The sequence below is a fragment of the Mustela putorius genome, unplaced genomic scaffold (genome assembly GCF_011764305.1).
Source record: "Mustela putorius furo isolate JIRA1106 unplaced genomic scaffold, ASM1176430v1.1 tig00003845_pilon_pilon_pilon, whole genome shotgun sequence".
Classification (NCBI taxonomy): Eukaryota; Metazoa; Chordata; class Mammalia; order Carnivora; family Mustelidae; genus Mustela; species Mustela putorius.
Genome location: NW_025421998.1, coordinates 70262561 through 70284630, shown reverse-complemented (window position 1 = coordinate 70284630; position 22070 = coordinate 70262561). Strand labels below are relative to the sequence as shown.

At 33.9% G+C, this 22070-nt stretch overlaps 1 protein-coding gene across 3 annotated transcripts in view; it reads left to right on the top strand.

The window, feature by feature from the left end:
* The window catches only part of TMEM168 (transmembrane protein 168), a 32186-nt gene extending 18106 nt beyond the window's left edge, over window positions 1-14080 (top strand). For all 3 annotated transcript variants that reach the window (XM_045062891.1, XM_004741939.3, XM_045062890.1), the window contains exons 3-5: window positions 2698-2840; window positions 4965-5239; window positions 10785-14080. In XM_045062891.1, coding sequence (XP_044918826.1) covers window positions 2698-2840; window positions 4965-5239; window positions 10785-11332 — 966 coding nt within the window. In that variant the 3' untranslated portion in view covers window positions 11333-14080. The remainder of the gene's footprint in view (window positions 1-2697; window positions 2841-4964; window positions 5240-10784) is intronic.
* The last annotated feature ends 7990 nt before the right edge of the window (window positions 14081-22070 follow it).

Sequence of the window (22070 nt, the reverse complement as noted above, 5' to 3'; positions counted from 1 at the left end):
GTCAAATAAATAAATAAAATCTTTAAAAAAAAATAGTAACAAGGCAGATTTGAAAAACAATAAGTTTTAGAATCAGAAAATACAATACCTGAAATTCAGTGTGCAAGACTAATAGATAAAGCTGAAAGTGAGCATTAGTAAATTGGAAGGTACATTTCAGAAGAAATTACACAAGAAGGAGCACAAAAGAAAAACAGGGAAAATACAAAAGACTGACTCAAAGAGGATACAGTGAGAAGATCTCTATTTTACTGGAGTCCCAGAATAAAGGAGGAAATAAAGGCCAAAGGAAATATTTGAACGGACAGGCAGACTAATGGAACAGAATAGAGTATAAGAACAAATCCCATAATACTTGATGTATGGCAGAGATGGCACTGTAGAGTAATGTGGAGTTGTTGAGATTTTCAGTGATTGGTAATTGTACAAATAGCAAAAATGGAATTGGACCATAAACAAATACTAATTACATTTGGATTATAGACCTAAAAATGGGAAGAGCAAAACAATAAAGCCTTCAAGGGTAATGTAAAACAATCTTTCTTGATCTTTGGGTAGAGGAAGATTTCTTTAACTTACACAGAGTGACATTACAATTAAAAACATGCTAAGCAAGGGGTTCCTGGGTGGCTCGGTTAAAATTTGAGACTTAGATTCTGCGCAGGTCTTGATCTCAGGGTTGTGAGATCAAGCCTGTAGTTGGGCTCTGTGCTTTGCTTAGAATCTGCTTGTCCCTCTCCCTCCCCCTCTGCCCTTACACCCTGTGCATGTACACTCTCTCTCAAGTAAATGAATAAAATCTTCAAAAAAAAAAAAAAAGCTAAGCAAAAAAAAACAAAAAACAAAAACATTAGGGGGGGGAAGCATTCATCATATAACCCACAAAAGTCAAATATACTGAGAGCAAAACAAAGCTGTAATAATAAAAAGGCAGCCCCATGGAAAAATTAGTAAAGTATTTAACACTTCACCAGAGATGAAACTCAGATTATCAAAGCGATTTAAAAATTGTAAGAGAACTTCATACTTATTCTGGTTTTATTAAAATAGAAAAGTAAATGGAATCTAAATAGCAATAGTAGGGAATCAGCTAATTAAAAATTTATACATATGATAGGAATGCCATTCTCTTTTTTTTTTTTTCTTTTCGACAGACACAGGGAGAGAGGGTACACAAGCAGGGGGAGTGGGAAAGGGATAAACAGGCCTCCCACCGAGCAAGGAGCCCTACGCAGGGCCCAATGATCCCAGGATCCCAGGTACATGACCCAAGCCAAAGGGCAGACACCCAACAACTGAGGCACCCAGGTGCCCCAGCAATGCCATTGTTTTTTTTTTTTTTTAAGATTTTATTTATTTATTTGACAGAGATCACAAGTAAGCAGGAGGCAGGCAGAGAGAGAGGAAGAGAAGCAGGCTCCCTGCTGAGCAGAGAGCCTGATGCGGGACTCGATCCCAGGACCATGAGATCCTGACCTGAGCCGAAGGCAGTGGCTTAACCCACTGAGCCACCCAGGCACCCAGGAATGCCATTCTTTACAAATGATTAACATTATACTAATAGGCTTATAGTACATTAGTGTACAGAACATTATCCTACTGTGATAAAAAAAAAAAAAACGTGTATATAATGTGAAGTCAGGTATTTCAGAAAGCATGTGTGGAGGACGGTACATGCAATGATTTTAATCACTTATCAATTATATTTTCTAATGTTTCTAAATTGAGCATGTACTATATTTTATGCAATTGATAGCAAACAGCATACCCAAAATAGGGCATTATATCCATTTTTCTGTTATGGGAATCACCCATTTTTTATTATAATTCTGAAGGAATTAGAGAAATACATTTTCATGAACAGAAGCAAGCATATAACTATATAGTATGTGCAGTAGCAACACAAAGAATGGGGAATACTACTGGTATTGTGAAGCTATAGATCAGGACTGAGTGATTATCACCCATTTTCTTTTCACTTAAATGGGTCCTTTATTTTTTCTGGGTTTTTTGTTTTTGGGGTTTTTTTTTTTGCCTCCCTTTTTCTCTTTTGCTTTTAGGATGCTTAAATGCCCTTTATGTGTATAGAACGTATATACACACACATACACTTTTATTTTTTTTTTTTACAACTTTGAATTTACAGAGTCTAGAGCTTTTCAAAGGAAGACTTTATTAAAAGTTTAAGACTGGGATTCATTTTGATAGCTTTAGAATCTTAAATTTTCTATAAGATTTTATTTTCTTTAATTTTGGGCTTTTCACAGGAAAAAAAACGAGCCCTTTCTAAAGTAACTTTTCCGATAAAATAAATGAGTATGTTATTTGAAAAGTGATTTAGAATATGTTGGTTTTTTAACAGGAAAGGATTTGTTTTCTGGCCTTTAGTGTCATACCAAGAGGGTTTTCTTTTGTTTTTTTAGTTTGGGTAGGATGTTACCAGGCAAATTAAAAAAAATAGGATGTGCTGTGTTTGTTTTGCCACAACTTTCAAGAAACTTCCAGATTAATTTAGGTTTCATTGCTCAGCTTTATATACTTTATCTGATTCAACCTGTAATTGTTTTAGATTATTTATTGTTCTTTTATCTTTTTTTGGAAATGAGGCAAATGTATGTACATAAATATATATATGCACACACATAAGTGCACACGTCACACATGCGGTATAAATATGCTTTTTTGAACTTCTTTTAGCCAACAAATGGAATCTTCTTGAGCATGTTTCTGATAGTTTTACCACTGGAATCCATGGCTCATGGTCTCTTCCATGAATTGGGTAACTGTTTAGGAGGAACATCCGTTGGATATGCTATTGTGATTCCCACCAACTTCTGCAGGTACAGTAATCTAGTATAATTAGTAATGACTACTTGACTCTTAATATTTTCCTAATATTTGTATGAATTTGAATATAAAACATGATTGCTCATTTTTTCAGAAGTATAGTATTTTCAAAATATAATGCATTGCAGTTTTTTTCATTTACCCCAAATGTTTAAAAACTTTTATTAGCTCTGCATAATGATGTAATCCTCAGGATTCAATTTAAATATTTTCTTGATAAATGTGATTAGCTTATACTTAGTTAAAAAAATGAGAAAATATGAATGATGCTTCCAAGGAAAGGTCCTACCCTTTCTTTAGAAAAAGGTCCTATCCTTTCTTTAGAAAAGGTTATCTTGTTTAAGAAAATGTCCTATGAAACAACATGGTGAAATTTAATAGAAACAACCTGCTGAAATTTAATAGAATGTATACTGAACCTGAGAGTCCTAAATACTAGTTCTGTGTTAACCCTAAGCAAATCATAACTTCTCTGAACTTCAGTGTTTTTACCTAAAATGCCAATGACAGGGATGTCTGGGTAGCTCAGTTGGCTAAGCATCCAACTCTGGATTTCAGCTCACATCATCATCTCAAGGTGGTGAGATCAAGCCCCACGTTGGGCTCTACGCTGGGCATGGATCCTGTTTAAGATCCTCTCTTTCCCTCTGCCTTTGCCCCTCCCCCCCTCAAAAAATGCAAATGACACTACCTATTCTTCCCATCTCAGAGGAACCTATTATGAAGAGCTAATGAGAATATGAATGTAAAAGTACTCTGCTCACTGGAAAATGTTACCAAAAAGTTGGGAATGAAGTTAAACATGTATTTGTTTCATTGTAGTTTGATTCCAAAATAATTTTTGTCCTTAAATGTGTGGCAAATCTTTTTGAATCTGTAAATATTGCCACATTAAAAAAATTTTTATAGTAAGTACCTTTGAAATAGAAAAAAATAGTTATTTGCTGTTAATGAATTTTGATTACAAAGTATTCATAATTTCCTTTGTGATTTTTGGGGTGGGGAGAGGGAAGACTTGAAATAAAAAATTTATTTCAAATAGTTGTCATAAAAACCAAAAACAGTATTTGTAGTAAATATTTTTCTTTGTGTTAAGGGCTTTATAAAAAGTTGCAAATTCTTATGAGACGTAAAAGGAATAGATTTAAAAGGGTCACATAAAGTAAGATGTGACAGTTTAGCCAAGAGAATATGTGAAATAATAATTTGCACTAACTTTTGTTAATGTTTTGCTTATTCTTTTACTGTTTGTGACTGCTAAATGTTACATATACAGCACAAAGTGTCTTACTATTTTAATGAAAACTAGTGTCATTAGAATAGTACTGATAAAACTTAAAAAAAAAAAAAGAATAGTACTGATAATATATGAAGCAAAATGTAAGGTTTTCAAAACTACTGAAAGAACTTCCTTTTCTGGGTAGGAGTGATGATTTTTTTTTTCTTCCTGAATAATGGTATTTTGATTCTGCTAGCTTTAAGACATGGTTTTTCATCTTTACTACAGTACCATTTTATGTTCGTTCTAGGATCAGATCTGCCTTCAGTTGTTCAGCAGTATAAGGCATTGAAACAGTATAACTGTTTCAAAATGTCATTTACCAACAATTTCTTCTGTCATTTGTGTTCCTTAGTAGAACTTGAATGCAACCTTATAAAGTCTTTTTCAATATAGAAATATAAAGCATACTGCTTCCATAAAGTTTTTTGTCAAGGAAAGAAAGTTCTTTCATTATAGTTCCCACCTGGGTGTTCTTGAAATGCAGGGTAAAATCAGTATGATCTTGCTTTTAAAAAGTCTTATTCAGTATCTGTCATTTGGTAAAAGAATATGAATACAGAACAAAGAACAGTCTTATCTACATTTGAAGATCTTTTCCCAGCTTTCAGTCTGGTGACTATTTTATTGGTTAGAGAAAAGTTATATAGAAATGTAACTTTTAGTAATTAGGCTCTGATGTTCAAGCTTAATTTTTAGTACTTTAGAAAAGAGGGTTTTAAAAAATTCTGCTATTTGGTTAGCAGCAGCTGTTATGATGCTTAATTACAAATAAAGAGTAAGAATGTGACATAGAATGTACACTCTTTAAACACCAAAATAATTTTTTTTCCTTCAGTCCTGATGGCCAGCCAACACTTCTTCCACCAGAACATGTGCAGGAGTTAAATTTGAGGTCTACTGGCATGCTCAATGCTATCCAAAGATTTTTTGCATATCATATGATTGAGACCTATGGATGTGACTACTCCACAAGTGGACTGTCTTTTGATACTCTACATTCCAAACTGAAAGCTTTCCTTGAACTTCGGACTGTGGATGGACCTAGACATGATACGTATGTTTTGTATTACAGTGGGCACACCCATGGCACAGGAGAGTGGGCTCTTGCAGGTAAATGTACCTCTGGCAATTTCACTGTTATAAAGATAGATCTATTTATGGAAAGCTACCCTTCACACTGCAGCATTATTTCCAGATTTCCAAAATTCTTAATTTTCTGCTTCACAGTTTACTAAGTATACAGGTGATTCTGTTTTGTTTTTGTTTTCTCTGGCATACCTGTTTAGCATAGTATTAGTAATCTCTCTAAAGGTTTTGAGAATTTTATCTTGTATTGATTGGAAGAAAAAATCTGCTTAGTCTAAGAAATTATCAGTTTCCCTTTAATATATTTTCAGAATTATTAAACTTAGTTTCATTTTTCAGAAGCTAATTAACTTGACCAGTACTTCTAAGTCTTTAAATGTTAGGAGTGCTGATTTCAATAGTTCTGCACATATACAGTTTATGTTAGAAAGCTTATAAGGATTAAGCAAGTGAGGTGATATGGTGAGAGTAGTGCTTAGGTCAGGAGACCTTGGTTCTTGTCCTCATTTTGTCTTAACAGTGTTATTTTTGTCAAGTTACCTAACTTCTCTCAGTTTCAGTTCTCTCCTCTGTAAAATGATGGGGTAATATTAAATCTTCTTGCTAACTGTAAAATGAGATCTATTTTAGATGTAAATTTGTTCATTGGGCTTCCCAACTAGAATAGAGACCACATAAGTCACGGGCTTTGTTTTGTTAATTATTTGCTTAGTGCCTAGAACAGAGCCTGGCAGATCCCTAGTAGGGTTCCTTAAGTAACAGACAGATGGAAGAAATCATTGAATGAGGGCGCCTGGGTATCTTTGTCCTTAAATGTCTGCCTTCGGCTCAGGTCATGATCCCAGGACCCTGGGATCCAGCCCTACATCAGGTTCCCTGCCTGGCAGGAAGCCTGCTTCTCCCTCTTCCACTCCCCCTGCTTGTGTTCCCTCTCTTGCTGTGTCTGTTTCTGTCAAATAAATAAATAAAGTGGTTCCAAAAAAAAAAAAAATCATTGAATGAATCATGAAAAAAAAAGGTAATTTTATTTTATGTTAGAAATAGTTCTTTTAGAACTTAATTCTATCCTGCTTTTTCTTTAACTATTATAGGTGTTTTAGACTAAGAATACTTACAAATAATAAAATAGACAGAAGTAGAAATAGATACTCAGATCAAGGACGAATATAAGCAGAAGCATTCTGGAAGGACAGAGGTAGAGCTCCCAACATAAGAACTCTAAGTGGGGATGATTAAAGGTTAAAGTTGAGATGATTTTAAACCATCATGGTTTCCCTAATCGCATGCTAGATTTGAAATAAGGGTTTTATCATAAAAATACATTGTAATTTTTGGTTTTGTGAATAAATTAATGGCTGTCTAGGAGTAAAAGCAAATATTTATTGGGCATATTTGAAGCAGCTACTATGCTTAGTACTCTATATACATTAAATTTAATCTTCACTTAAGCTTTCAGGTAAGTACTATCACCTCTATCATCTTCATTTTTCAAAGAATAAAATGAAAACCTAAAGTTGTTACATATCTGTGGTCATACAGCTGGTAAGTGATGGAACCATAATTCAAATCCAGATCTGCCTAACCCCTTAAAGTGTATTTTCCCCCATTGTACCAAGTGCTGCCAAGGCTAAAACGATTAAGGTAGAGAAAATTGGGGGCACCTGGGTGGCTCAGTGGGTTAAAGCCTCTGCCTTTGGCTCAGGTCATGATCTCAGGGTCCTGGGATCGAGCTCTGCATCGGGCTCTCTGCTTAGCAGGGAGCCTGCTTCCTCCTCTCTCTCTGCCTGCCTCTCAGCCTACTTGTGATCTCTGTCAAATAAACAAATAAAAATCTTTAAAAAAGGTAGAGAAAATTGCATGTTCTGGTTTAGTAGATATTTTTTATAGCACTGTTCACCCATTTCCTAAACACTGTTGAAGAAGGTAGTCAACATCAAAATTACTTAAATATAGTTTGTAAAATCTTTTACTTGACCTGTAAGTTATTAATAATTCAATGTAGAAAACTTTTTAAGCCTTTTTGGCTATTTTAATTCTAGGTAAAGTATACCAGTCTGTGTACTTGGCCTTAGAGCACAGAAAAAAAGGTTCTAGTCAATTCAAAAATCCTGAAAGAAATAGCATTTCAGACCTAAAACCTGGGATTGATTATTAAAAATTTACTGTATTCCTTATAATACTGAACTCTTCCCAAATCAAATGGAAAAAGACATAATTTTGGTGGTTATGCATATATCCCTGGTTATTTGTAAGTATTTTAAGAAAATAATTTTAAAAGTAAGCTTGTTATATGTTAACATATAGAATATATTAATAAATAATAAATTAATAAATTAATAATAAACAAGGATTTATTAATATAAACATTTTTCAGAAACTTTGTATTTTTCCACTTAAATCTTTTAAAAATTTATTTCAAGTATCTTTTAAAAGATGGCTTTGGAAGTAAATTCTAGATGTATAGTTTCCTACTATTTATATCAACTTTTTCTTTTCCTAGGAAAAATAATAGACACCAAGTAACATATATATATCAGTGTTCTTAAATTTTCACTCACTGTGAGTTAGCAATAATTTATGAAGACTTATAAACTCCATAAAGTGTGGCTATATTTTAGGTTAATATCTAGCAATTATATTCTGGAATGGTATCTTTATAATATTTTTTTAATATATCACCAATGAGTTGACCATTATAGAATTCCTCTCTTAGCCAAGAAGATTTGTTCTTCTATGTGTAACTTTCTTTTTGGAGACTTAATCGTAAAAAGTAGAACACAATGAAGAAAGCACATGACCCTGCCTCCTCCAAGAAGGGCAGGTTCATCCCATAATTCAGCAACACTCTACTCTCTCAGCTTGAGGCACCAAGCCCCCTTGGAGGTAACCAGGTTGAACTGGGGATAGAGGCTGAGCCTTCCTTTCTCTCAGTTCTCTCCCATGTGATAGAGAGCTTTGAGCTCGGAGAATTACATCTTTCTAAAAACCTGTAAAATAGGAAACATCATGTCTGGATTTTACATGGGAGTTAGCAAGTAAGAGCAGGTCCAGAACTAAGTACCACTGTGAGAAAGAGAATCTCTATTTGCCCTTATATCACATACCTTGACTCACAGTATTTCTTAGAATATATAGTAGTCTCCTTAATTTATGGAGTTTCATAAGATGGAATCAGTTATTTTAGCCTCTTTGTTTCAGAGTAAAAAACAATTATGATAATGACAAGAGAGAATTAAATGAAAAAAATGTAGATAATCTATAAAGCAGTTTATCACAGATAAACAAAGCCTTTAAAAAGCAGTCTCAATTACTTTAACTGCATCAGATGGCTGTTAGCTGAGATAAATGTAAGTACTTTGCATCTGGGCCAAAAGCCAAATGCAACATAGAACCTATTCATAGGAGAAAGCAGAGCAAAACAAAACAGGAGAAGAGAAATAGTTGAAAAGGCTTTAATGCTCCTTTAAGTCTCTTATTGATATCTAAAGAGCATGTATACAAGAGAATTAGTTTAGAATGTGCTTTTAGGATATTTATTGAAATAGTTGTAGAAGGCAAGTTAGACAATGATGTTTTGTGGCAGATGGATTTTGTATAATAGCTCTTGTAATCTCCGTCATTCTCTGATCTCTATGAGAAAATGAATAGAACTGGCAATAATGAAAAGTTAACATTTTACCATATAATGAAAGGTATCTTCTGGAGCTCTCTGTGAAGCAACACATTAGTAATACACAGAGACCATGCATTGAGATAGTGCCTCTGAAATGATAAGCAGGAGTATAAGAACAATTCATGAAATAGCTTTTTCATTGTCAAAAGCCCAAGCTATAGTAGGCTGATGAATAAAAGAATATTAATTGTTCATAAAGAATGTGTTATTATGCCCTGGCTTCAGGGGTCACATTACTAATAGAAACCAAATACTAAAGGATTCTCTCTCTCTCTCCAGTGTCATTTTGATAGTTTAGCAGAGAATGATTGCTCTAGGTAGAGATGTGTATCTGAAATTGTTGGAGCTTGTGCCGTCATCTCCCTCAACATAGAGATTATACCATGTTAAGACTTTGTTCTGATCATTAAAGTAACATATGCTCAGTGTAAAAATGGTCAAAAATATAGGAAGGTGTAACAAAAACTACCTGAAATCCAAACACCCAGCAATAACCACTGCTGTTTTTGTAGATACACTTCCATGCCATGCTTTTTCTCCTAGTATTATAGACATTTTCTTGTCAATAGAATTTTTTTTAAATACCATTTTATTAGAATTCTCTCATAATTTCCATTCCTCTGGTTGTTTCAGATTTTACACTATCATAGATAGCAGTGGGCAGAAGATCTTTGTATGTAATTTTTGTCCCCATTTCTGCCCTTTCCTTAGGATAAATTCCCTAGAATTGGAATGATTCTATGAATATTAATGTACCATTGAAACACAGCCAAGAGTAGAGTGAGTAAGGATAGCACTTGCTTGGGTCACAGAATTTAAGAGGATGCCAAAAATTAAATAGTCAAGATAGTATTTTAGTGCCATATATTTAAAAATCAAAATTAATACAAAAAGGCCTATTATAATGAACTAGATGTAAAACCTACTAGCTTTAAGATAAATATGCTTTAGACTTTTCTGGGTATGTATTTTTTTTTTAATCCTCTGTTGTTTTCAGGTAATAAAATATTTAGAGGTGCCTGGGTGGCTCAGTCAGTTAGGTGGCTGCCTTCAACTCAGGTCATGATTGCAGGTTCTTAGGATTGAGCTCCGCATCGGGCTCCCTGCTCAGTGGAGAGCCTGCTTCTCCCTCTCCCTCTGCCTGCTGCTCTGCTTACTTGTGCTCTCTCTCTCTCTCTCTCTGTGTCAAATAAATAAAATCTTTTAAAAATCCACTTCTTCCTACCACGATACAGGTAGGAAGAGTTTCTTTTTCCCTCAATAGGTGTCTATGTATAAGGCAAGGTAACATTAATTTATCAGTGATCAGTGATTTTCAAAAGACCCAACAAACTTTTTCTCTAAAGGGCAATGTATTTTTGGCTTAGTAGTCATAAGGTCCCTATTGTAACTGGTCAGCGCAGGCACTATAGAACAAAAGCAGCCATAGACAGAATGCACATTAATGTTATTTATGGAAATAAGAAGAAAAATTTAAGTTTCTTGTATTTTCACATGTCACAAACTTCTGTTCTTTTGATTTTTAACCATGTAAAAATGTAAATCAGTTCTTAGTTCTCAGGCCGTACAAACACAGATGACTGGATTGGCCCATGAGCCATAATTTGCTGCCTGTGATAGAGAATATTGACTTTATTTTTTTCACTAAATTTAACTTCATAAATATAATTTTCTTAATTTATTATAACCTATTCCTTTTTCAATGTAACAAGGATTTTTTTTTTTTTTTTTTACCCAAAGTTGAAAGTCTGTTTTTAAAAACTCTTCTGACGAGATACTTTGAAAGGAAGGCTCCATCTATTTTTTTGGCCTACATATTTAATTCTAGGAACTTAAACTATACTTAAGAGGAGGCTTCAGAAATTATTACTCTATTGAATTTTCTTTTGTTCACAGGTGGAGACATACTGCGCCTTGACACACTTTTAGAATGGTGGAGAGAAAAGAATGCCTCCTTCTGTTCTCGCCTTATTATCGTATTAGACAGTGAGAATTCAACTCCGTGGGTGAAAGAAGTGAGAAAAATCAATGATCAGTACATTGCAGTGCAAGGAGCAGAGATGACAAAGACCATAGATATTGAAGAAGCTGACCCACCACAGCTGGGTGACTTTACAAAAGACTGGGTAGAATATAACTGCAACCCCAGTAATAACATCTGCTGGACTGAAAAGGGCCGCACTGTGAAAGCCGTCTACGGTGTGTCAAAGCGATGGAGTGACTACACTCTGCACCTGCCAACAGGCAGCGACGTGGCCAAGCACTGGATGTTACACTTTCCTCGTATTACGTATCCTCTGGTGCATTTGGCAAATTGGTTGTGCGGTCTGAACCTTTTTTGGATCTGCAAAAGTTGTTTTAGGTGTTTGAAAAGATTAAAAATGAGTTGGTTTCTTCCTACTGTGCTGGACACAGGACAAGGCTTCAAACTTGTCAAATCTTAATTTGGAACCCAAAGTGGAATATTATTGAGAGTTCATACTACAGTTATCACTAACTTGCCATTTTTGTATATTTTTTTTATTTGTGGAAAAAAAAAAAACTTGCTACTTCTGTAGCTGCTCTCACTTTGTCTTTTCTCAAGTAATTATGGTGTTTGTGAGATGTTGGGAATAAGCATTTTATCCTACAAGTATGTAAGGAGTCATAAATGCTCATGCTGTGTAAATGCATAACAGAGGTTAAAAATAACAATGCACTTTGAGGAATGTTTGTATATGCCTCTGATTAGAAAGAAAACACTTGTCTATGCTCTGCAGTGGCCAATGAAGAATTAATAATGCCTTATTTTCTAGGCATAGATTAGAGAACGTAGACCAGACAGCTTGTTTACTATTATAAGAAAACTTCAATTTGCTTACAAAAGTTTTTTTGTGTGTGTGGACAGTAGGTTTGAATCCAAGACCATTTGAACAATTACAAACTCTTTCTTAAAAAAAGGATAAAGGGAGAAGCCTGAAATGAATGCAAAAATGCGCGTATAGTCTACCATTCAGATGTCTTGGTTGTGGCCTTTTAATCAGTGTAGTAGTAAAGCCCAAACGATTGTTGAGTTCAAAACTTTCTTCATGTAGGTAACGACAAGAAGCTAGAAGCCTGCAAATCGCTCCTTCCTGCATTGTTGGGGTGGAGGGAGGTTCTGAAAGCACTGGCAATTTTAAGAGTCTTTCTCAGGTAACTGTTTTAATGAACAATGTTTCCAGCTACAAATTCCTCCCATATAAATTGTCTTCCCTTTAAAAAAGTAAACTCTTAAAAAATTTAGCAATTTCTCATTGATTCAGGCTATTTTCACTATTCAGAAATGATTTTGATCCCTATGGAATTAATGCTCTGCCATGAAAATTCTCTTTCAGATCTCTCATTAGTGATGACTCTTTTTTTTCTACTGAAGGTCAAAGGATTGGAAACAGGTCATTTTTTTCTTGTATACATGTAATGTATTATGTAAAAAAAAAAAAAAGTATTCATATTGGCAATTTTAGTTATGCATAATGGTGTGGTTGTAATTTTTAAAACTTAATTCAGTGTTTTGTCTGATTAAAGCAGGCACTGACCAGGGTATCCCCTAAGAGGTAGTTTACCTCCCATTCCCTTCCAGTAATCCTTACATTCTAAATTTTCTTATCTGAGAAGTAACAAGAGGGGAGTAGAATTAAATTAGGGGATAACCATTGAAGCCATTTTTACAGCCTCAGAGAGAAAATAATGCCTCTACCATTTTCTACCTGGTGACTTGAAAATTGAAGTTTTTGTTAGGTAGAAGTCACTTAGTGTCAGGGAACTTGTGAACCACTATCTATGCAGCATTGTTACAGTCTGATTATTTCTGTGTTTTGAATATGATTTTCCTAATGCTTTGAATAAAATTTAAAAAATTAATTTTTCATTTAATGTGCAAAAAACAGTTACTGAATAATTTTAATATATTAAAAGTGATAGTCATAATAAATGCCCATTTATTAGAGTTCATGGTTGGTAACAAGTTGATTTGAAATTTTCCAATATTTGGTTACATATTTATATCAACATTATCCAAATGAAATACTGTAATGTTTCATTACTGTTCAGAATTTGTGTAGCAGAAAAGCCATTGGTAAATTTATGAGCTTATAGCTACAAAAAAGTTAAATTAGCATTAAGTAAAATCTTTTAAATTTCCAAGCCAATATTGAGCAAATTAGCTTTAAATAAAGCATATATCTTTATTCTGAGAAAGCCAAATATAAAGGTATATTCTGTGTTCTTTATAACATAATATTAAGATGGTACTAAAAATCAGATTCAAAAGGTAGCAGACTTTATGGCCACAAAACTAGTGTTCTGATACACATTTTCTGTGACCAAAAAAAGTTCTGAACTAAAAATGTGACTCGAGCCAATTTATTAACCACAGAGAATACCCACTTTTTGAATTCTCCTCCCATACAAAAAATTATAAAATGACAGTTAAGAGGTGGCATCCTAAATTAAAGCTGCCATTTTAAAACATTAACTGACAATATAATATGGAGAAAAAATATTATAGGAAAGATAAATTGATTGGCTACTCTAACTTAAAAGATTAAAAACTAGATGTGGCAATTAGTAAGGATAATTTTCTTATGGCTTTCATTTTATATACCATATGTTTATGAAGGAGTTACTGGGAATGATAGGAATTACTTCAGGGCAAAACTTTATCAGCCAACAAAAAATAGTTAAAATGGAGATTTTTTTAATATAATGTTGATTTAATTTGTTTTCTTACATGATACCTTTCTGAAACCACAAAAGCACTACACCCTAAAAACATCTCTTTAAAAACTATATACTGTTCTATGATGAATTAAGAGAGTCAAATTCTTTCTCTTCCTACAATTTTTCAGTTATGCCATTATTTCATTAAAAACTTTTGTTTTAGTTTTCTCTGACTAAACTCTTCTTCCCTGGGATATTTGGATTTATCTTTGCATAGCTCTCTATCTTGCTCTTCTTAATAAATACAGAATTGTACAGAAGACCATTTTTATGACCAGTGTTTTTCATAAGTCTATTAAAAATTGCATTGCTAATTAAAATGCATTTATATTTAATGCATTAGTGGGTAGGTTGTTTTTTTTCCAGTAAAATCTTCATTAGAATCTATTTGTCACTGTACATTTTGTTTGTAAATTTTGGCTTAAATATATTTGCTGTTTTGGGTACTGCCTTTTTATATGTATTCTTTCCCATTTAGAGTTTAGTCTCCTTCAAAGAAATGTTCTACATTACCTTTCCACAGAGGATAGCTCACATTATGTATGCCAGAAGAAAATGGTTGATTTTAAGAATGTTGCTTGGTATATTTCATAGTGAATGCTCAAAGGATTTGGATCTGTCAGTATCTTTGAACATGTCCTCTATTGAAAACATACTACAATTACCCACAAATGTGCCTTGTCCCATAATAGAAGGTATTAAAAGAATATTTTTGACTGAGTGAATTTAGAATCCTAAGGAGAAATTGGAATAACTTGATTTTAATTTATTTCATTTTCTTATAATTTTAAGTGGCTATTATTTCATTAAATTAATAATTACTAAAGACTATTACAGAATCAATGAAAGGAAAACATTTCACATTTTTAAAAATATATTTTTCTTATTAAGTAAACTCCACACCCAAACATAGGGCTCACACTCACAACCCCAATATCCACAGACCCATACTCTCTATTGGCTGAGCCAGCCAGGTGCCCCAAACATTTCACATTTTTTAAAAGTAGTGTCAGGATTAAAGAAGGAAAAATGGGTTTGAATGAAAACATAGCTCATGTCGCAAAAAGAAAGCTTTTTGTTGGCTGAGTTCATTTTCATCAGGACTCTGATAAAATAAAGATTGAATCTTTCATTGATTTCCCATTAGAAATATATACACAAATTGGAGACTTAATCACAAATGGAAATTATTAAAAGGAAGTGATGAACAAAGAAGAAAGTTGACTGTGCTCATCAGTAACAACTAGACTGTAAAGTCAGAAAAAATTTGGCCTTTAACAAACATGTTCAGGCTAGGTTCAAAGCCAGGGAAACTACAACTATCTCACTTTTGGGGTATCTTCCCTACCTACTAGTTGTATTACATAAAGTATGAAACAATGACGTTTAAGTAGTAGTAATTTTGAGAAACTGTCTCATTGACAGTAATTTATATTTATGTGTATTAGGAAGTACTGTTCCTATTATTATTCTGTATTGACCAAAGCTGATTCAAAATTGAAATCCATAGGTTAGTCACTAAGTTTTTAAATATTTATACATAAAACCCATTTTAATTAATTAAAATATAAAATCGACCAGTCACCTTGTGTGATTACCTCACAGCATTTTTAAGTCTTAATTAGAATAAGTAAATAGTTTTAGTCAATTTTTGTTGTTACTATTTGGTCTGTACCTATAAATATTGATCTATCCCAAACTGAAGATTTCTGTTTTAAAGATTTTATTTATTTGTCAGAGACAGTGTGTATGAGTAGGGGGAGAAGCAGGCTCCCTATAGAGCAAGGAGTCATGTGGAACTTGATCCCAGGACTCTGGGATCATGAGCTGAGCTGAAGGCAGATGCTTAACCATCTAGGCCACTCAGGTGTCCCAAGACTGAAGATTTTTAGTAGTGTGCCAAGGATTAGAGAGGAACATGGTATATCTTCCTAGACCAGCAATGTTTACTCCATGTAGAGCAAACGTATTTTTATATCAAGACATAACAGTGTATTGATAAGCAGGATTTACATTAATTTTTAGTTTAAGTCAGAAGACTTCAAAGCAGTTTTATTTTTGTAGCAGGTCTTTTGTTCTATCCTTCTAACCCCAGGACATTGAAGATTCTTTAGTTATAATATTGGATATTAATGACACTCTATAGAGATTTTTTTTTCAAGAAATCCTTTGTCTTCTGGATTAGAAATGCAAATAGCACGATGAATTTTCTCAAAACAATTTTGTTTCTGTATATATGGAATTTCAGTTGGGTGCTATTATATATATTGATTTCTTCTCCAGAAGAAGGTATTAGTAAGGAAAATAGGGTGAGGATTTTAATTTGTAATCCATATCCACCTACATTGATACCCATTCTCACCTATTTCTCTTCTACCATACTCCTCTTTTTTTTCAAACACCTAACCTTTGGATTCCTTTCTACATAAAGCAACTAATTCATCAGTCACAATAAAAATGACAATGGCTATCGATTTTTTTTTATGTTCTAGGAACTGTGCAAAGCACTTATTTATACATTATTTCATTAAGTCCTCACAACCACCTCTTATGATGGATATACTTTTATGAGTGAGTCATAATGGTATTTGTCTTTCTCTGACTGACCTATTTTAACTATTTTGTCAAGGGGCCAAACACCTGGCTATAAGCTCATAAACATACCCAAGAAGAGCAACTGCCAATATAAAGACCTTCAATTATTAATTGTACTAATATCACCCTCACTTTTTAGCCCCTCCCTTAGTTTTCCAGCAATCGTTGATGCTAGAGCCCTTCTGGGATTGCTCTGAACTGGTCAGAGGTTCCTCTCCAGAAGCATCTTCTGTGAAGCTACTAGGCTACAGCTTGCTTCACTCTGGCTCCCCAGTTCAATATTCTTCTAACCATTTTGCCTTCTGGATGTGTACTGAAATCACTGGTCTGGTGAGAAGGCTCCTCCCTTTCTCCACAACTTGATGGTACCATGTACTTGTTCCTTTACTAGTAATTTAATAGGAACTGTAGGAGAAGATACAAAGGCATGTGTTCACTATCTTGAACTTGAAGCAAATATAAATTTCATTTTTATAAAAACAGTGAAATTGACATCCACTTCTGATTAGGATGTGAAATACAAAAGAACTTTGGTTCAGTGGAAGCATGAGAAAAATTCCAGATAAAAGCATACAATTTATTGGAGCTATTGCAGAGTAGTATATACAAGCAAGTCTAGGTGCAATAAATCTAAAGAGAAATGAGTTCTACATAAGCAAGCAGAGACTGGAGCAGCTTCTAGAGCTGGGGCACATGCCTGTCTGAGTGCTGAGGTCTTAGAAATGGAACTTCCATAGATGAGAAGATTTTGCTGAAGAAAAGAAACTGATTGAACTTTTGAGGATGTTGTGGGCTGGTGAGATGGACCTCAAAGGTCATTAGAAGATTGATTCAAAAAGCATGCCTCTTTGCACTAAAATTCTGCCAAGAAACTGGCAGTGGAAGAGGACTGAGAGACAAAGAGCATTTATGTAGCTTTGTGAATCACAATTGCCAGAGTTGGAATCACATTTGAATCTTAACTATCTAAAAGTGAAACAACTCTTATTCCAGTTTAAATACTAAAATAACCAAATTATTCAGTCTCTTGAGGGATTCAGCATGGGAGATTAGGGACAGGGCTAAGTGAAGGTGAACTCAATCTAATTAAAGCTCCAGCCCAGCTCCAGCCCAGTTCAACTTGTGGAGAATTCTGAAGGATAAGTTCCTCACCCTAATCACAGAATGAAAGGCGTGCACTCCCTCAATAGACACAAACTTACACTTTACTCTCCACTGTTCTTTTATGTACAATACAGAACACATTTTTAAAAATTCTCAGACATTAAGAGGGGAGGAATTGGACCTATTATCAAGAGTAAGCAGTCAATGGGAAGGACTAGCCACAGCAGTCAGACAAGAAAAAGGAATGAAGGGCATCCAAATTGGTAAGGAAGAAGTAAAACTTTGACCATTTGCAGATGGCATGATACTATGTTGACTCCACCAAAAAAACTACTACAACTGATAAATGAATTCAGTAAGGCCACAGGATACAAAATCAATATACAGAAATCCATTGCATTTCTATACACTAATAAGTAGCAAAAAGAGAAATTAAGAAAATAGTCTCAATCATAATGGCACCAAAAACACCTAGGAATACACTTACCTAAAGAGGTGAAAGACCTATGTGACAACTATAAAACACTGGTGAAAGAAATTGAAGATGACACAAACAAATGGAAAAATATTCCATGCTCATGAATTGGGAAAACAAATACTGTTTACATGTCCATACTACCCAAAGCAATCTACAGATTTTTTTTTAATTTTTTTATTTTTTATAAACATATTTTTATCCCCAGGGGTACAGGTCTGTGAATCACCAGGTTTACACACTTCACAGCACTCACCAAAGCACATACCCTCCCCAATGTCCATAATCCCACCCCCTTCTCCCAAACCCCCTCCCCCCAGCAACCCTCAGCTTGTTTTGTGAGATTAAGAGTCACTTATGGTTTGTCTCCCTCCCAATCCCATCTTGTTTCATATTCTTCTCCTACCCACTTAAGCCCCCATGTTGCATCACCACTTGCAATCTACAGATTTAATGCAAACCCTATCAAAATACCAATAGCATTTTTTCACAAAACTAAAATAATCATAAAATTAGTATGGAACCACAAAAGACCTCAAATAGTCAAAGCAATCTTTAAAAAGAACAAAACTAGAAGTATCACAATTACAGATAGCAAGATATACTATAAAACTGTAGTAATCAAAACAGTATGGTAGTGACACAAAAATAGACACATAGATCAATGGAGCAGATAAAGAGCCCAGAAATAAAACCATAATTATACAGTCAATTAATCTTCAACAAAGCAGGAAAGAATATGCAATGGGAAAAAGACAATCTCTTCAACAAATGTTGTTGGGATAACTGGAAAGCTATGTGCAAAGGAATGAAACTGGACCACTTTTTTCACCATACATAAAAATAAATTCCAAATGGATTAAAAATCTCAGTGTGAGGCCTGTGACTATAAATATCCTAGAAAATAACACAAGCAGTCATTTCTCTGACAAGGGCCATAACATTTTCCTAGATAAGTCTTAAAAGGTGAGGGAAATAAAAGCAAAAATAGACAATTGGAAGTACATCAAAATAAGTTTCTGCACAGCAAAAGAAATGATCAACAAAAAGACAGCCTACTGAATGGGAGAGGATATTTGCAACTGATGTATCTGTTAAAGCATTAGTATCCAAAATATATAAAGAGCTTATACAACTCAACACCAAAACCACAAAATCTTATTTTAAAATGAGCAGAAGACATGAATAGACATTACTCCAAAGAAGACATACAGATGGCCAACAGACTCATGAATTCATAAGAAGCTCAACATCACTCATCATTAAGGAAATGCAAATCAAAACCACAATGAGATATTGCCTCACACCTATCAGAGTGGCTAAAATCAAAAACAAGAAACAATAAATATTGGAGAGGATATGGAGAAAAAAAGGAACCCTCATGTACTGTTGGTGGGAATGCAAACTGGTGCAGCCACTGTGGAAAGCAGAAAAAAAGGAACCCTCATGCACTGTTGGTGGGAATGCAAACTGGTGCAGCCACTGTGGAAAACAGCAAGGAGGTTCCTTAGAAAATTAAAAAAGAACTACTATATGATGTATAATTCCACTACTGGGTATTTAACCAAAGAATACAAAAACACTACTCTAAAAACATATATGCACCCCTATGTTTATTGCAGCATTATTTGTAATAGCCAAATTATGGAAGCAGTCCAAGTGCCCATCAATAGGTAAATGGATAAAGATATAATATATATACACACACACATATATGTGTGTGTGTGTGTGTCTATGCATGAATATTACTCAGCTATAAAAGAAATAAAATCCTATCATTTGCAATAACATGCATGGATCTAGAAGGTATAATGTTAAGTGAAATAAGTCAGAAGAAGACAAATACTGTGTGATTTCACTCATGTGAAATTAAGAAACAAATGAAGAAAAAAAAATAGACAAATACAAAAACACTCTTAATAACAGAGAACAAACAGATGGTTACCAGAGTAGGTTGGTAGGGGCATGGGTGAAATAGGTGAAGAGGATTAAGAGTATAAGCATCATGATGAGCACTGAGTGGTGTACTGAATTGTTGAATCACTATATTGTACACCTGAAACTAATACAACTAGGTGATGTTACTGGAGTTAAAATAATAAAAGAGACAATAAAAAAGGTAAACATTTTTAAAAAAGAATAAGCAGTCAAGAGACCCTTGTAGATTACCAACAAACAAGAATGTTTTAAAAAACTAAGGTGTGTTGAAGAATTTACAGGAAAGGATGGATACAATGGGCACAGAGGAAATTTCAGAACAAAACAGATATTCTAGGACTGATAAATATATTATAAATAAAAAATCCCTGGATGGCACTCATGGTGGGGTGTATAGTCCTTGCCATGGGATGTCATAATGAGTTAGAACCACAAAAAGGGGTGATCTGGTATGTGCTAAGAAGGGGACACTAAGGATAAGGGAAAGAGGATAATGGAATATTGGTTACACAAGAGAGATTTATCAAATATAAAAATATATTAAGGATTATAGAAGCATATTTTCTGTTCAAAAGGGAATTGCAAATATGAAAATGGAGACATCTAGAATGACCTCTAAGATGTTGGGTTGGAATAGGAAGTAATTGATAGAGAAATTAATAGAGAAGTAAGGATGTTTAAACATTTATGTGTGCATGTTTTTATACATATAATTTTTAGCTTTGCCTGTAAGAGAGCCTGAGATTGCTAATGCCCCAAAAGTAATGAATAGACCTAGATCCCATATTGTGTCTTCTTAATATTATTCTCCCCTAAAAAAAAACAGGGTTCTTTGGAGAAGTAACTGATTACTTCTTATAACATTTGCTGAAACAGCAAAAAACAAGATAAGCCTGGAATATCTATTAGCTTCAGAAAGCAATCGCTCAAAGAACATGAGGTAACTGTTAAAAAAAGGCACATATGTCAGCTTAAAGCAACTCCCAATGGCCAGATCTTAGATGATTTGAAAATAAACAATGATAATAGCAGACTTTAAGCCATTGAGTAAACTAGGAAACTATATGCCCTAATGATGTAAATGCATACATACACAAAAATTTCAAATTTCAAATTTCTCCTAGAAAAGGAGAAGGAAGAAACAAAGAACCAATAGGACAATAGAAAACAAATACCAAGATACCAGATTTAAAGTTAGCCTTACTGATAATTACATTAAATGTAAGTGGATTAATTCTTCAATTAAAAGTCAGAGATTGTCAAACTAAATATGCCCTGCGGAACAAAGTCACTCGTGGTTGAGAACCACCTCACTAGATGAAAAACAAGACTCAACAATATGCTATTTACCAGAAACATATGTTAAATATAAAGACACCAAAAGTTTTCAAGGAAAAAATGGGGGAAAGATGCAAATATTAATCATAAGAAGGCTGGTGTGACTATGTTAGTATCAGATAATGCAAATTTGAAAACAAAGAAATTTTCAGAAATAGAGATGTTTCAAATTGACAAAAAGACATACCTATTCAAAGGGCTTAAATGTGCTTGCACCTAATAGCAGAAGTGTTCAAATATAGAGGTGTTCAAATAGCAGAGGTATTCAAAATACTGGAAGCATAAATTGACAGAAACAAAGTAAAGATCTACAATCAAATTGGGAGATTTAAACACTGCTCTTTCAGTAATTGCCAGAATAACTTGATGATAATCAGTAAGATTATAGAACATTTGAACACTTTTAAAGACTTATTTATATTATTCTATTTTTTTATTTTATTTTATTTTATTATTTTATTTATTTTATTTTTAGAGAAAGAGAGAAAACATGCACAGACAAGGAAAAGGGCAGAATATGGGGAGGAGGAGAAATCTCAAGCAGACTCTGTGTTGAGCATGGAGCCCAACAAAGGACCAGACTCACTACCCTGAGAGCATGACCTGAGCCAAAACCAAGAGTTGGATGCTTAACCAAATGAGCCACCCAGGTGCCCCTGTACAACACTTTTAACAAACTTGACTTAGTGATATTTTCAGAATAGTGCACTCAATATTCTTTTCAAGTGCACCCAGAATTTTCACCAAGATAGAACATATGCTGAGCCAAAAAACAAGTCTCATTAAAATACAATGGCTGTCCTCAAAATATTTTTTATGACCATAACAGATATGAATTAAAAATCAATCATAAAAGACATCTAGAAAAATCCCCAAATACTATAAAATAACAAACTCCTCAGTAAATCCTGGGTCAACGTCACAAGGGAAATTTTAAAATATTTTAATTAAATAGCAAACTTCTTCAAAATACTTTGTTTTTATATCCCAGC